General features: G+C 44.4%; 1 protein-coding gene and 1 non-coding gene across 13 annotated transcripts in view; one reads left to right on the top strand and one right to left on the bottom strand.

Annotated features, from left to right (window-relative positions):
* The window catches only part of LOC103876586 (nuclear autoantigen Sp-100-like), a 30,240-nt gene that overhangs the window by 10,116 nt on the left and 3,976 nt on the right, over positions 1-16,148 (top strand). For 3 of the 12 annotated variants that reach the window (XM_031651595.1, XM_031651590.1, XM_031651591.1), the window contains exons 2-6: positions 6,239-6,395; positions 7,957-8,125; positions 9,313-9,387; positions 12,558-12,698; positions 13,355-13,438. In XM_031651595.1, coding sequence (XP_031507455.1) covers positions 6,239-6,395; positions 7,957-8,125; positions 9,313-9,387; positions 12,558-12,698; positions 13,355-13,438 — 626 coding nt within the window. Of the gene's footprint in view, positions 1-1,398; positions 3,066-3,101; positions 3,350-4,955; positions 4,960-5,495; positions 5,540-6,236; positions 6,396-7,956; positions 8,126-9,312; positions 9,388-12,557; positions 12,699-13,354; positions 13,439-14,408; positions 14,479-16,148 lie in introns of those variants that run through there. The other 9 variants (XM_031651594.1, XM_021924103.2, XM_031651597.1 and 6 more) reach the window with 8 other exon arrangements.
* LOC116269380 lies at positions 5,732-5,835 on the bottom strand. Its single transcript, XR_004176840.1, has one exon. It is a non-coding gene; the product is annotated as a U6 spliceosomal RNA (small nuclear RNA).

The following is a 16,148-nucleotide window of genomic DNA, read 5'->3' as shown; positions in this document are numbered from 1 at the left end:
GCACAAACACTGAGACACTTGGTCTGTTAAAAGAAAAACTTAAGCTGAATTAAATTTAAAGGAGTTATTTTATTTATTTATTTGAGATGGAGTCCTGCTCTGTCGCTCAGGCTGGAGTATATGTGGTGCAAACTCAGTTCACTGCAACCTCCGCCTCTTGGGTTCAAGCGATTCTCCTCCCTCAGCCTCCCAAGTAGCTGGGATTACAGGTGTGCACCACTGCACCTGGCTAATTTTTGTATTTTTGGTAGAGACAGGGTTTCACCATGTTGGCCAGGCTGATCTTGAATTCCTGACCTCAAGTGATCCACCCACCTCAGCCTCCCAAAGTGCTGTGCCTGGCCTGGAATGATTTTTTTTTTTTAAAGACTCCAGGAAGGCCAGGTGCGGTGGCTCCTGCCTGTAATCTCAGCACTTTGGGAGGCCAAGGTGGATGGATCACCTGAGGTTAGGAGTTTGAGACCAGCCGCCAACATGACGAAACCCCATCTCTACTAAAAATACAAAACTTAGCTGGGCTGGTGGCATGTGCCTGTAGTCCCAGCTACTCGGGAGGCTGAGGCAGAAGAATTGTTTGAACCCAGAAGGCAGAGGTTGCAGTGAGCTGAGATCATGCCAGTGCACTCCAGCCAGGGTGACAGAGTGAGACCTTGGTCTCAAAAAAAAAAAGACTGGGAGATGGGAACTCAGTTATGGTGTGTTATAGTCCTTGCCAAGGGAGTCAGAGAAGTCAGCACATTTGGGCCACTCTCTTGCTCAGGTTAACTTGCCCCATAATGGTTGGGAGCAAAAGAGAGCAGCACTCTGGAGAGATGGCTCTGCTCAGAGGGAGCACATCCTGCCTCAGTGAGACGTGTGACACACAAGTGACAAGTCAGAGCCAGAGTGAGAGCGTGGGGGAAGGAGGGAGAGGGAGAGGGAGAGGGAGGGAGAGAGAGGGAGAGACCCACGCATGTGCAGGACCTGCATGTGCCTGTCCACCGGTGAAGATGTCCTCCATTGGCATGCTAGGATGTATGCCCAATTTGTGTGGAGAGAAATGCAAACCAGGGTGGGGGGTGCAGGAGAAGAAGGATAGAAGCCTCGTTGACCCACATTTTTTATTACTTGGGCACAGAACCCTTATGTCCTGAGAGTCCTCTTAAACAGTCAGCTGGGTGCAGTGGCTCACACCTGTAATCCCAGCACTTTGGGAGGCTGAGGTGGGCAGATTGCCTGAGGTCAGGAGTTCGAGACCAGTCTGGCCAAGATGGTGAAACCCCATCTCTATTAAAAATATAAAAAAATTAGCGGGCGTGGTGGCGGGTGCCTGTAATCCTAGCTACTTAGGAGACTTAGGCAGGGGAATTGCTTGAACCAGGGAGGTGGAGGTTGCAGTGAGCCGAGATCATGCCACTGCACTCCAGCCTGGGCAACAGAGCGAGACTCCATCTCAAAAACAAAACAAAACAAAACCAAAAAACAAACCAAAAAACAGTCAGAAGTCAGATTCAGTGGAACATGCTTTGGAAAGCATCGTTCTGGAGCACGGTCCCCCTGGGGCCCCTGAATCCTCCCCCCTTTTGGGCTCTGCTCACCTCAAACCCTGGATGCCAGCATCGCTGGGGCTCCCAGCTGCCTCCCTGTCTCTGCTCCGCAGTTCTGCTCAGAGTTCTGGTCCCTGGTTTTAGTTCATGTCCCACTTTCATTCTCTCTTTGCTCCAATTTATTTTTAACTTTGTACTGATACATTTTCAGTATTTTAAAAAGTCACTTCAAATCTTTGTTGAATAATATCAGAGTATGAGTGAAAAAAATCACCGTGTACACACAAAAATGTAGCTGGATCTTCATCTCACCCCTTAAGACCTAGATAATCTTGGTTCTCATCCCCTTGGCCCATCCCATGAGAAACCTTTCTGAGCTCCACTGCCTGGACATCTCTAGGTCATTGATTTTGCTGGGTACATTTTCTACTTCCCCATGACTGCAGGTGAGAGTTTCACAGAACTTTTACCACTACATAACAAGGGTCTCCTTCCTCCAGATTGCACTAGTGTTTCTTCCGCTTTCCCATACACTGCACTGACGTCTTCTGGAACACCTTTAGGTTTCCATCCACTGCTCTGTCCCACAGCCAAATGCCCCATGTTTTATGTTTTTGTTATAACTGCATCCTACTTCAAAATCTGTTCTAGTTATACTACTGTGAAATAAAAAACTACCCTACAGCAGTGATTTAAAACAATAAGTCTTATTTTATTTTGTGATACACCTGCAGTTTGGGCAGAGCTCAGTGGAGATGGTGTGTGTCTGCTCTAGATGGGTATCTCCTGGCAGCTTGACCAGGGCTGCGGCATCAACTACCAATATGGCGCACCACATGGCCGGCTGGCTGGGGCCCTCCTGTGGTTTAAGGCCTGGTCCTAAAATCAGCATAGCATTGCTTCTGCCATATTCAAACATTCTGTTGGTCAAGCAGTCACAGATCCCAGATTAAAGGAAAGGGGACATAGACTCCACCTCTCAATGGGAGGAGTGTCAAATTCCGGGGGTATTTTTTTTAAAGCCTCATATCTGTACTCTCTTTAAAAGGTTGGCTATTTTATCGACTTGACTCCTGCCTCTGGCCCCAGTAGTCCAGAGGTTTCTCTTTTTCCTCCCAGGCTGTTTTTTAGAAACTCTAAGGGCATTCCCCCAACTTTATGATGTAGAGCATTTCAGCTTCCTCCAACCTATATCCAAATGCTTGGGGTCTAACTTGTCCAGTCAAGGTCACAGTGTGCCCCGCCAACTCATAGGCCTGAGAGAGGCTTGGAAGTTTCTTTCTGTCTTTCCGTTTTTTTTTTCCCCCCCATGGCCATGTCTGCAAGGGGAGGAGGCAAACATAGAGGTTTATTTCTCTCTAACATAACTATGTTACTTCACCTAGAAATAACTTCAGTCAACTTTGGTCAAATAGACTTTTCCGCCCTCTTTCCTTTGCATAAACACATGGTTCCCTGACTTCCATGGACTCCTCGGAGTTGGCCTCCTGTTCCTCCTCCTTGGGCTGCACCCTCTTCTGGTCCTCCAGACATGATTCTCTAAGTCCTTCTTAATTCCCTGCTACCGTATTTTCACAAGAGTTGAGAAACTCCAAGTATCTGTGGCCCGGTTTTCACAAATACAGAGGCATTCATAAATATTAATACTTCTACTTCCCTTTTCTACTTTCTGGGTGAGACAGTTCAGACTTTTTGTTCTGGTCCCTGGGAGCCATGTTGGAAAGCCCAAATTGGGCCTGAAAGTGCATAGATGCTGGCAGATGGTGCATCAGCCCCCATGGGGCACTGCAGCCTAGAAAGTAGCAGGAACAGGAAGGCAGCAGGTGAACAGAAGATATGCGTCTTTTTCTCCCTTCCTTTGTCATCTTTCTCCATGTGGGTTTTTATATGTATTTACTTGTACTCAGTTTTATTCCAAAACTTCTTTGAACTGGGTCATAAAACCAACTGCATATTGAAAAGTAGAAGAAACTAAACTCTGAGAAATCAGGTAAAAAGTGGCAAGTGATAGCTGGTGATGGAATGCTACCTATCGTAACTTACCCTTTTGCAAATGTTACCTAGGTGAGACAAAGACATTTGAACCCTGACGTTTCTTTTATTGGTTTTGCTTTGTTTTTCTTGGTATAGACCTGGGAGTGTAATTGCCTGGTCATAGGGTGGCTTTAGTAGACACTGCCAGTTTTCCAAAGTGGGTGTACTAATTTTCACTCCACTAGCAATGTATGAGTGTTTCAAACAGCATATTCCTCTCAACATTTGATGCTAGGTTTTTTTTGTTTTGTTCTGTTTTTTTTTTTGTTTGTTTGTTTTTTTAATCTTAGCCATTTTGGTGAATAGATAGTGGTATCTTGGCATAGTGGTATCTCATTGAGCTTTTACTTTGCTTTTCCCTGAAAAACAATGTTTTTGAGCACTTTTTGATATGTTTATTGGTCATTTGAGTATTTTGTTATGAAATGCCTGTGATTTTGCCCATTTTTTAAAAAGATTGGGGATTTTTGTGTTCTTCTAATTACTAGACATTCTTTCTACATGTTCTACATAGAAGTCTTCTGTTAGATATGTGTTGTGAATATCTTCACATATTCTGTGGCTTTTTTTTCACTCTCCTAATAGTGTCTTTTGATGAACAAAAGTTCTTAATTTTAAGTAAGTCTAATTTGTCAGTGGTTTCGTTCATAGTTAGTGTTTTGGGATCTTTTGCAAGAAATCTTTGCCTACCTTAAGCCAAGAAGATATTATACTACCTGATCTAGAAGCTTTACTATTTTATCTTTCATGTTTAGGTCTATGATTCATTTGAAATAAAGTTTTGTGTATGGTATGAGGTAGGGTGTTCAATTGCTCCAACACTATTTCATGAGGAGACCATCCTTTTCCCTGCTGAAATGTGGCAGTGTCTTTGTTGTAAATTTGGTGACCTTATGTGTGTGTTTCTCTTTCTTGTAGTCTCTGTTGATTTATATGCTTGTCTTTATGCCCATATCATGTTGTCTTAGTTATTGTAACTTTATATGAAGTTAAAACATTGTGATTCTTTTTCAAGACTCTTTTGGCTAATGTTGGTCTTTTGCATTTTCATTTATATTTTAAAATCAATTTGTCAGTTTCCACAAACAATTCCACTTGAATTTTATTAAAATTATATTGAATCTATGAATCAGTTGGGGAGAATTTACATATTAATATTTAGTCTTCAATCCACAAATATACCTTTCCATTTATTTTGGCTTTCTTTAATTTCTCTCAGCAAAAGTTCTATGATTTTCAGTGTAGTGTTCTTGAACATCTTTTGTTAGATTCACCTTTATTGTTAGTGGTTTTGATGCTTCTGAAAAGGATATTGTTTTTCTATTGTTATTTAAACTTGTAATTTGCTAGTATACAAAAACACAATTTATTTTTGCATATTAACCTTGAATCCAGATACTTTACTGAAATTACTAATTAATTCTAATAGTTTATTAATTCCTTTAGATTTTCCAAGTATATAGTCATCTGCAAAATATGGTAGTTATATTTCCTCCCTTTTGGGTTTATTCTTTTTATTTCTTTTTCTCACCTTATTGCATTGTCTAGGATTTCTAGTAAGTGTTAAATGGAAATGGTGACAGTAGACATTTTTGTCTGGTTCTCAAATTGAGTGGGAAAGTATTTAGTATTTCACATTTCAGTATAGTGTTAGTCATAGGGTTTTGTTTGTTTATATACTTCATTATATTAAAAAAGTTACTTTCTATTCTTAGTTTTCTGAGAGTTAAAAATCATGAACAGATATTTTATTATATTTTTACTTTTTCTGGATCTATTGAAATTATCATATTTTTTTTCCTTTATTTTGTCAATCTGGTGATATTCAGTTCCTGATTTTTTTTTTTTTTTTTTGAGACAGAGTCTTGCTCTGTTGCCCAGGCTGGAGTGCAATGGCAGAATCTTGGCTCATCACAACCTCTGCCTCGCAGGTTCAAGTGATTCTCCTGCCTCAGCCTCCTGAGTAGCTGGGATTACAGGTATATACCACCATGCCATGCCCGGTGGTATGGTAAAAAAAAAAAATAATAATTTTTGTATTTTTAGTAGAGACGGGGTTTCATCATGTTGGCCAGGCTGGTCTCGAACTCCTGACCTTGTGATCTGCCCGCCTCAGCCTCCCAAAGTGCTGGGATTATAGGCGTGAGCCACAGTGCCCGGCCTCCTCATTTTTTTTAATGGTATGTTTTACAAATTTGTGTGTCATCCTAGTGCAGGGGCCATGCTAATCTCTGTATTGTTCTGATTTTAGTGTATGTGCTGCCGAAGGAAGCACCATTTCCTGATTTTTAAATGTTAAAGAATTCTTGCATTCCTGGAATAAGTCCCACTTAGTCATGATGTATTATTATTTTTAACTGTTGCTGGATTTGACTTGCTAATGTTTTGTTGCTGTTTTCCCATCTCTGTCCATGGGAGATAGTAACCTGTACTTTTCATTTTTGTAATGTCTTTGTCAGGTTGTGTATCAGAATTATGCTATCCTTCTCCAGTGAGTTAGAGTGCGTTCCTTTTTTCTTTATTCACTGGGAGAGTTTGTGTAAGATTGGTTATATTCTTTCTTAAATGTATGTTTTGAAGAACTTGCAAGTGAAGTCATCTGGGTCTGGAATGTTTTGGCTGGGAAAGGCATCTTGAAATCTTGATGTTTATTTTCTCATTGTACTTTTTTTCCTTAGGATGTTTGCAGCGGTCCAGAAGAAGGAGATTTCCTGTGAGATCTTTGTCAATCACTTCAAGGAAAATAAGGTGGAGATAGCAAATGCAATAACAAAGCCATTTCCTTTTCTTGAAAGCCTCAGAGACAATTCTTTTATCACTGAAAAAATGTATGCTGTAAGTGAAGTTTATTCCATCACCCGCTGTGGTCTGGCCCCCACGTTCATTTATATTTGGCATCCTGGATTCAAAGTTTAGTATATTGCTCACTGCCTGAAAGGCCTTTTCTGCTGGTTAATTATTGTATAAGGTAGAAGGTAATGGGGTAAACAGATGTCATTAAAGACACTTCTATTTCTTTTTCTTTTGTTTTTCTTTTTGTTTTGTTTTGTTTAGAGACAGCGTCTCACTCTGTGGCCAGGATGGAGTAAAGTGGCAAAATTATGGCTCACTGCAGCCTAGATCTCCTGGGCACAAGCAAACCTCTTGCTTCAGCCTACTGGGTAGCTGGGAGATTACAGGTGCAAGCCACCACACCTGGCTAATTTTTTTTTTTTTTGGTAGAGATGGGGTCTTGCTGTGTTACTCAGGCTGGTCTCGAAGTCCTGGCCTCAAGTGAACCTCCTAACTCAGCCTCCCGAAGTGTTGAGATTACAGGTGTGAGCCACCTTTCCTGGACAAGATACTCTATTTCTAACTGAAGCTCCCCTCCCTTTTTTTTTTTTTTTTTTTTTTTTTTGAGATGGAGTGTCGCTCTGTCACCCAGGCTGGAGTGCAATGGCAATCTCGGCTCACTGCAGCCTCTCTGGGACAGCAATTCTCCTGTCTCAGCCTCCCAGTACCTGGGACTACAGGCGCCCTGCCGCGCACAAGCTAAGGTACTGTGTTTTGTGAGACGGGGTTTCACCATATTGGTCAGGCTGGTCTTGAACTCCTGACCTCAAGTGATCCACCCGCCTGGGCCTCCCAAAGTACTGGGATTACAGGCATAAGCCACTGTGCCCGGCTGCCCTGTTCTTTTATAGCAAGTATTGCGGTGGGAGTGGACGGTAACGGTGACGTGGCTGGAGTGAAACTGATACGCTCTGCAAATATGTAGTAATTTATACAACATACAAGAATAAAACAAAATTAAGATAACTAAGACAATGGAAGCAGTATTTCTTTGTCATGTCTACGTGTATCAGATGAAACCCCCAGAGATTTTGTGCCATTATAATTGTTATCAAACAAATTTCTGCCTTGCTGTTGTCTCGTCTAAAGTGTTTAAATTTTGTTGGGTAGTTCTGGAGCCTTGGAATTCAGGTATTTTGAACAGTGCCCTGGAGGTACAGAGAAGGAAGCCATGTCTTCAGTGTGCGATTGTGCTCTTCCTGTTGTGTTCTTCTTGGCAAGGGAAGACCCATCTCCCTGTCTCCCGGAGCCTGTTCAGGACTTCTCATACCATAGGGGGAAGGTGGGGAATGCGGGGGCAGTGATTACTGTGTAGTCAACAAAATCACCGTAAGATTTATTCCCAAGGCATCCTGGGCAGGATGAAAACTCAAAAGTCAAGAGGAAGGGTTGACTTGTTTTTCTAACACAGTGGATCAAATATTTAAGAAGTTCTAGAATATTACATGAAAAATAGTAACCTACACTGAGAACAATGGAAGTATTCTATGCAATTACATTGTCGATCTTTGTTTAACTTTAAAGCTATTATTTTGTTTACTTTTTCCATTGACTTTTTTAACAGGATTCTCAAGAAGCTTGTATAAACTTGATTCCTGTACAGAGAGTTGTGTACCACGTTCTCTGCCACCTGGAGAAGGTGTTTGATTGTTCAGTTCTGTCAGTCCTATTCAGCAGGATTAACTTGAAGGAATATCCTGACTTAATTGAGATTCATAAAAGCTTCAAAAAGGGTAATCAATTCTTTCCCCTGTCTTTTGGGGTCTAGGTCTGCTTTTCTTTCTTTCATTTGGTCAGTCATTCATTGAACAAGTATTCATGAAATGCTTACATGTGGCCGGGGCGGTGGCTCATGCCTGTAATCCCAGCATTTTGGGAGGCCGAGGCAGGTGGATCACCTGAGGTCGGGGGTTCGAGACCAGCCTGACCAACATGGAGAAACCCCATCTCTACTAAAAATACAAAATTAGCCAGGCGTGGTGGCACATGCCTGTATAAATCCCAGTTACTCAGGAGGCTGAGACAGGAGAATCGCTTGAACCTGGAAGGTGGAGTTTACAGTGAGCTGAGATCACGCCATTGCACTCCAGCCTGGGCAACAAAGAGCAAGACTCTGTCTAAAAAATAAATAAATAAATAAATACATAATTAAAAAAAAATAAAGAAATGCTTACATGTCCCAGGCCCTGTGCGAGGCGGTATGAATATAACTAACCTGTGCCCTGGCCTCCCTTTGTTGGCAGACTCCGGGGACCTTGGTCCAGGCGTTTCAGGACATTTCCCAGTGTGGCAATATTTGCTCCCTGCTTGTAGCCTTCAGAGAGTCCTCCCTTTGTACCTTGGGTCTGGGTCACCCCTGGGGAACTCTGTCTAGTTCCTCCACCATGTCCTCTCTCTTTGGGAACCAGTCATCTTTCCAGACCCAATTTAGCCAAAACTCTGCTGTTTTCTAGCCCCACATTTAAGGCTGTTGGGCTTCTCTTACCTACAGGCATCTCTCTAGGATCTTAGCTCTTCTCCTCAGGAAACCCCTTTCTTTCTTCCGGAAGATTTGCACAGGTCAAGAGACATTCCACTTATGGAATTTGTATTGAGATACGCTTTCACTCCTCTCTGATCATCTTGTTGGATGATTAATTATGGTTTACAATTTTTCTACTGCTCCGTCATCCTTAAAACCTGAGAGGCTCATCACCTATAGGATTTCAGTGGTTATGTGTTGTGTTATTTTCTTTCGTGGCTGCCTCAGAGGAAGAAATAAGCAACACCAAGTCACAAGTCACTGAGATTCAGAGTGACTGAAGGCCTAGGAGTTTCCCACTGAATTGTAAGAACACACGGGTGCTGTATTCATGTGGTCACGAGTTGGGGTTCCTGGTCACTTGCTTGCAGACTCTAATTAATTCTTTTCTTTGTTCAGCACTCCCCTTTTCCCAGAAAAGGGACGGAAAAGAGACACCAAAAATGCCCAGCTTTCAGCCAAGCTGTAAACAAGGTAATAATGTCTGGATGAAAACTTTGTTTTCTGGTCTACTAAGAAGAAAAGGAGACAGGAAACCGAGGTCTGAGGGAAGACTGCACTGCTGGGGATGGTGGCAGAGCTGGTTGAGGGTCACTTTGTGTTGATTCCAAAGTGACCTGACTCCAGTTGGAATCCAAGAGCACTCTCAAGAGGTGGCAAAAACAGACTTTCTCCCCAATAACCTGGAGGGTAGAGTGAGGATCTGAGTGTGAATGACTAGTTTATAGGAGACTTTCAGTGAGAAGCCGTGAAGGGCTAAGAAGGATGTGCCTATGGCCACCAACGTCAAAGAAGATACTCTTGGTGATGCCAGAAGAAGGGGCCGATTTAAATGGGGGCATGTTGTTCAGCAGCAGGAATATTCAAAGAGAAAGGTAGTCACACAGAAAGACACAGAGAGGAAGTGATGCATGTGCTGAGAAGAGGATGAGGGTATTTTGAGAGAGAGAGGAAGAAGGAGGGGAATTGAAAGACGTTGAAGGACAACAGTAAAAATAACCGTGTTATGAACAGCTCACTGTGATTGAATACCTGCTCTGTGGCAGCTCTGGGTTTAGTGTTCATGGCTGCCTTTGGAGATTAGTATTATTTATGTGCCCATTTTGCAGATTAGGAAACCGAAACCCAGAGGGACAATGTATGGGGTTGCCTAGATCAGGTGAGAAAAGATGAACCCAGAGCCTTTGTTATTTTTTGGGAGGGAAGGAGGTAAAATTCAGATGTTAACCATTTTAAAGTGTGGAATTCGGTGACATTTAGTATATTCACAATGTTGTACAACCATCACCTGTCTGTAGTTTCAAAACGGTTTAATCATCCCAAATGGAAACCCTATGCCCATTAACCAATCATCTAATTTCCCTCTGCCCCTAATCTCCGGCAATCAGTAATCTACTTTCCACCTCTACAAATTTGCCTATTCCGGACAGTTCATGTAAATGGAATCACACAATACGTGGCCTTCTGTGTCTGGGCTTCCTTCACTTAATATGATGTTTCCAGGTTTTTTCCACGTGGTAACATGAATTATTATCTCAAGTCCTTTTGATGGCTGAGTAATATTCCATCATGTCTCTACTGCATTTTGTTTATTCATTCATCAGTTAATGATGGGCTTTTTCTGTCTTTCTGCTACTGTGACAGAAGTTACGTTCTTCCTGTTACCCAGGGAATCTAATGGAAAAGACAGAAACATGAAACAAAAGTGGGGAAACACATTCAGAAAAAAAGGTCCACGGAAAAAAGAATACAAAGAGCTGGAGGGAGGGGAGGTGACCCAAACTCTGAGTCCTCATGGAAAGGCCAATGAGAAAGCATAAACAGATGTGGAGAGGGAGGGTGTGGTGTAAAAGGAGGTGGGCATGAGGCAACCAGGACTTCGCAGGAAATGAGCTAAGGGCCCTGGGCAGGGTAGCTATGGGGACAAAGGCAGGTTCACTCTGCCATCGCCAGTTACCAGAATGTCTCATGGAGGATACTCAGCGGGGTTGTCTGGCCAAGACCCTCTCAGCCAAGGGTGCAGGGACCCAGTCCCCCACTCTCAGGGCTGGAGTCTGACTTCGAGAATCAGGTGGGGCTGGGCACAGTGGCTTACACCTATAATCCTAGCACTTTGGGAGGCTGAGGTGGGCAGATCGCTTGAGGCCAGGAGTTCGAGACTAGCCTGGCTGACATGGTGAAAACCCATCTCTACAAAAAAAAAAAAAAAAAAAAAAAAAAAATTAGCCAGGCATGGTGGCACATGCCTGAAGTCCCAGCTACTTGGGAGGCTGAGGCATAAGAATTGCTTGAACCCAGGAGGTGGACATTGCAGTGAGCTGAGATTGCACCACTTCACTCCACCCTGGGTGACAGAGTGAGATTCTGTCTCAAAAAAAAAAAAAAAAAAAAGGATCAGGCGGCCAGCTCCAGATGGTGAAAACTCTCTCTCTCTCTATTTTTTAAAGGCAGAGCCTCCCTCTGTTGCTCAGGCTGGAGTGCAGCAGCACAGTCATAACTCACTGCAGCCTTGAATTCCTGGCCTGAAGCGATCCTCTCATCTCAGTCTCCCAGTAGCTGACACCATAGGCATGTACCACCACGCCCAGCTAATTTTTAATTGTTTGTAGAGATAGGGTCTCACTATATTGCCCAGGCTGGTCTGAACTCCTGGGCTCAAGTGATCCTCCTGCCTCAGCCTCCCAAAGTGCTGGGATTACAGGTGTGAGCCACTGCACCTGGCTGTGAAGACCCTTTTCAAAGCCTGACCTGGTCACGGTCAGGTTCCTCATCTCCTGTTGGTCTGTTCCTCTTGACTGTGCTGTGATCCTCTGCTGTTCTTGCCCCATTCTGGAATGTGCTGGGGGGAAGGGAAGAGAGGGTTGCCTCTGTTTATGATTGTCCCAAATTTTTAGTGTTTGCATCTGCAGTGTCTCCCAGTTCAGGATTTCAGTAACAAGTCCTTATCCTCCAGGTTGCCTGGGAGGACTTCTTCCTCCTACACCCCTTAAGCACACTCGCTGCTGGTTCCTGCTGGTGCTGAGCCTGCTCATTTTACCCATGTGTCTGCTTCACTGTTTTTCTGCCTGCATCTGCTTGAATCTGGCTGCTGCCTTGGTACTTTGAGCTTACATCCAATGATGGCCCGTGCTGTGGTGGCTGGAGGGAAATGATGGGCATGTTCCTTCTGTGGGACAGGCTCTCTTCCCTGTTGGGTCCTTCACATAGGACCACGGCACCACTGTGCCTCCCATACAAACCCTCATCCATCATCCCTGGGGCATGCAGCTAGGAGCCACCTTTCAGATACCAGATGGGCCTTTTCAAAAACCCTTTAGTACTTTTGTGCTATAACTAGCCTCTGTTTCTAGATTCTTGGTCTTCTTCTTTTTTCTATTTTTCCTAATATCCCTCATCCTTAGACCGTAATGTCCATAACAAGTTTTATCTCTTTGTTCAGCATTTCATGATCACTTTTTCTGAAATGAATGACATCAAGAAATATTAGCGAACTCTCAGAGCTGTGGAAGGTCATTCTGATGTCATTGATAATTGGGATACATGATAAAAAGGATATTTGATTAATTAATGCATTTAAATAAAAACTTTAGGTTTTGATTTATGACATCACAGTGCCATATTTATGAAATCATAATGTCATCTAGGGGTCATCCATTCTGGAACCAGAACAGAAGCCTCTGAGCCTGTCCGGAATGTGAAGTCAACATCTATAAAGCCAGAACATTCTATCCTTGGCCCAGGTGATGCTCTTGGAACACAGCAAGCAAACACAAGCACCCAAGTAGGTAAGGCTGATGACAGCCAGGTGTTTGCATGGGTGACTAGTGGTAGATGTCTGTAGCACACACAGAAGGGGGAAGGCAGTGCTGTGTCAAATGATCAGTGTCTAAAGGGAGACCCCAAGGAGTCCTGAATGACAGCAGAAGGATAGACCAGTGTCCACTGCAGGCAGACACTGACGTAACGGAAAGGCATGTCTTCTAGTTGAAGTGAGGAAGACAGAAAAAGACACGGAGAGACAGAACAGGACTCGAGCCTGATATGTAGGTTGGAAGAGATGTAGAAGAAGAGAGTTGGGAAAGGAAAACGGAGAATGAGGAATGCGTCCTCCTGCAGCATTGCCGGAGAGGAGAGAGACAGATGCACCGGGAGACAAGAGAGAAGCTGGCTAAGTCCACGATGCAGAGATGCCTTCCTAGGGCAGAAGCCTGGGGACTGGATCCTGGTGGGAGGCTGAGTAGGAGAGAGAGAGAGAACAAGGTCTGACAAGATGGGAAGAGGCAAAGCAGGACTTGGCTGGACAGCAGGGGTCCTCGGAGAGGGGCATCACCTCCCCAGGAGCAGTTCACTTCCGCTCCCAACCGCAGCGCTCAGTGTGGTCATATCTCAGTCCTTTTCCCGGCCACTGGATCTGGTCTTTCATTTTATGTTCTCTCTTCAGTGCCCAGAGAACTCAAGGATCTCCAAATAAAAAAGGAGAGAGGGTCAGAAGAGGTGCCCAGTGGACGGCCACATGGTAGACAAGGTACTGCAATTGAATCCTGCCCTTTAAGTGACCAATTACCTGATTAGCTCAGGGTGTGGAGGGAGGAAGGGCTTCTCTCCCCGCCCCCCCATCCCCCCGCCCCCCGCTTCTGACAGGAGCCCAACCTCTGGCCGCTTTCAAATTTGTGAGGGAAGCAAGCAGGATGAGGCATGTGATGTGCCCAGGCTGCAACACTGTGAGAGGCACTCACTGGCAGGACCCCTAGAGTATGCGCCCTAAGTCTTCCAGGCAGGAGAGAAAGGAGAGCTGAACGCCTCCCTGGAGCATGGCCTCCTGGGTGGAGAAGCTGAGGAGCGCGAGTATGGAAGAGGTGGACGATTGGGCCACGGAATAGCAAGTTTTAGGAGTGAGCCCAGTTTTACCTAAGTGGACATGGTGTCTAAGCTTTCCCAGGTTGGTGGAGGATTGACAAGGAAATAATTTTGTCCTGCTTGCTGGAAGTTGCCACAAGATCAGGCAAACAAGGTGTGTGACCATCAGATTTGCAAGGAAGAAAGGTCATTGGAGACAACCTTCAGAATGGGGAGGGTGAGGGAAAAGGGCCCTGGGGGTAGAGTTAAAGCCAAAAAAGGAATGAAGGGACACGACTTTTTGAGACAAGGATAAGACACAGGAAGAAAATGCTTGGAGGGGTCGAGGCAGACAGAGGATCAAGGGAAGCCCCGGAAACACAGAGACAAAAGGGAGGAAGTGAGAGACATGGCAGAGGAGAGATAACTGAAAACTCAAATGAGGGACCGTGAGAAAAATCATATGGAGAGAGAAACATGAGGTCAATGTAAATACCAGGAACAGAGAAAGCGGGGGAGAGGCACGAAGAAGCCAGGAAGAGAGTAAGTGTAAAGAACAAATAAGAAATTGGTGGAGATCAGTGTGGCAGCAAGAGAGGAGACACATTCTTCCATGAAACCACATCCTCCTCCTTTTCCCCTTCCTCCTCCTCTTCCAGAATTCCTTTTTTGGTAAAGTGGCCATTACTGTCAAGTTTTCTCAAGCAAGAAATTCAGGAATCTTGCCAGGTACAGTGGCTCACGCCTGTAATCCCAGCACTTTGGGAGGCCGAGGTGGGCGGATCACCTGAGGTTGTGAGTTCGAGACCAGCCTGACCAACATGGAGAAACCCTGTCTCTACTAAAAATACAAAAACTAGCTGGGCGTGGTGGTGCATGCCTGTAATCCCAGCTACTTGGGCGGCTGAGGCAGGAGAATCGCTTGAACATGGGAGGCAGAGGTTGCGGTAAGGCGAGATAGAGCCATTGAACTCCAGCCTGGGCAATAAGAGCTAAACTCTGTCTCAAAAAAAAAAAAAAAAAAAAGAAAGGAATCCTCCTGAGTTCTTCCCTCCCTCAACCCCCATGCCCCATCAGCCATCCAGCCCCGTGCACTGTACCTGGTGGCATTTGCCACCTGATCATTTTTCTCTATCCCTAATGCTGTGATGCTAATGAGATCTCTGATGACTCTCTCATGAACTTCAGTTGCCACATCATACCAAAGTTCAGGTGTGTTTGTGCTGTCTTCCTACCTAACCTTCAATGACTGGCATGACACCTGCGTTGAAGCTGATCTCTTTACTAGACTTTCAAGGCTGGGCAATGAGGACCCTTCCTATTTCTCCAGCCTCTATTCTCTCACTCCAAGAAGTCACGCTGGCTTCTTATAGTTATTCAAATTACTTTGCCCACGCTCTGTCTTCTATCAGGGTCTGTTTTCTTGGCCTCTATCCTTCTCATCTCCTCCCTAATCTGGCTACCTCCTGCTCACGTGATATTTCTTCCCATAAGCCTCTTCCTGTCTCTTGGATGGGACTGTCTGTTCCAGAGCACTTCTTCCTGTTTCCTGGACTGGCCTGTCTGTTCCAGAGCACTTCTTGCTTGCTGTGAGATAAAACTCCTGCCTTGTTGTGATCGTGTGCTTAGCACGGGCTCTCTCTGGACCACAGCTGCTTGTTCTCGCTGTGTCCTTCGAACCTAGCATGACAGTGTCTGGCACATAATAAAGAGCATACTTCATATTGTCAGGAAATGAAAGTATTCGTATTTTTGTGCCCTAAAAACTAGACACATATTTTGGCAAACTATGACATCACTGATGTATTTGTATGGAAAGCATCACAAAAATAGTTCTAAGAATTGTATTTATTTATTTATTTATATTTATTTGGTTTTGAGACGGAGTCTTGCTCTGTCATCCAGGCTGGAGGGCGAAGGCAGTGGTGTGATCTCGGCTTACTGCAACCTCCGCCTCCTGGGCTCAAGCAATTCTACTGCCTCAGCCTCCTGAGTAGCTGAGATTACAGGCATGCACCCCCACACCCGGCAAGTTTTTGTATTTTTAGTAGAGATGGAGTTTTGCCACGTTGGCCAGGCTGGTCTCAAACTCCCTACCGTGGGTGATCTGCCTGCCTTGGCCTCCCAAAGTGCTGGGATAACAGGTGTGCACTACGGCACCTAGCCTAAGAATTATATTTATATGTACATGTACATGTAATAAGCTACTTTTGTGGAAATAAGTATAAGAATTAAGTTAAGAACTTAAGGTCTTTATTTATTTATTTTTATTTATTTATATTTTTTTGAGAGGGAGTCTCACCCTGTCGCCCAGGCTGGAGTGCAGTGGCGCGATCTCGGCTCACTGCAAGCTCCGCCTCCCAGGTTCATGCCATTCTCCTGCCTCAGCCTCCCAAGTA

The sequence above is a fragment of the Papio anubis genome, chromosome 10 (genome assembly GCF_008728515.1).
Source record: "Papio anubis isolate 15944 chromosome 10, Panubis1.0, whole genome shotgun sequence".
NCBI lineage: Eukaryota > Metazoa > Chordata > Mammalia > Primates > Cercopithecidae > Papio > Papio anubis.
This window is presented reverse-complemented; position numbering and strand designations above follow the sequence as displayed.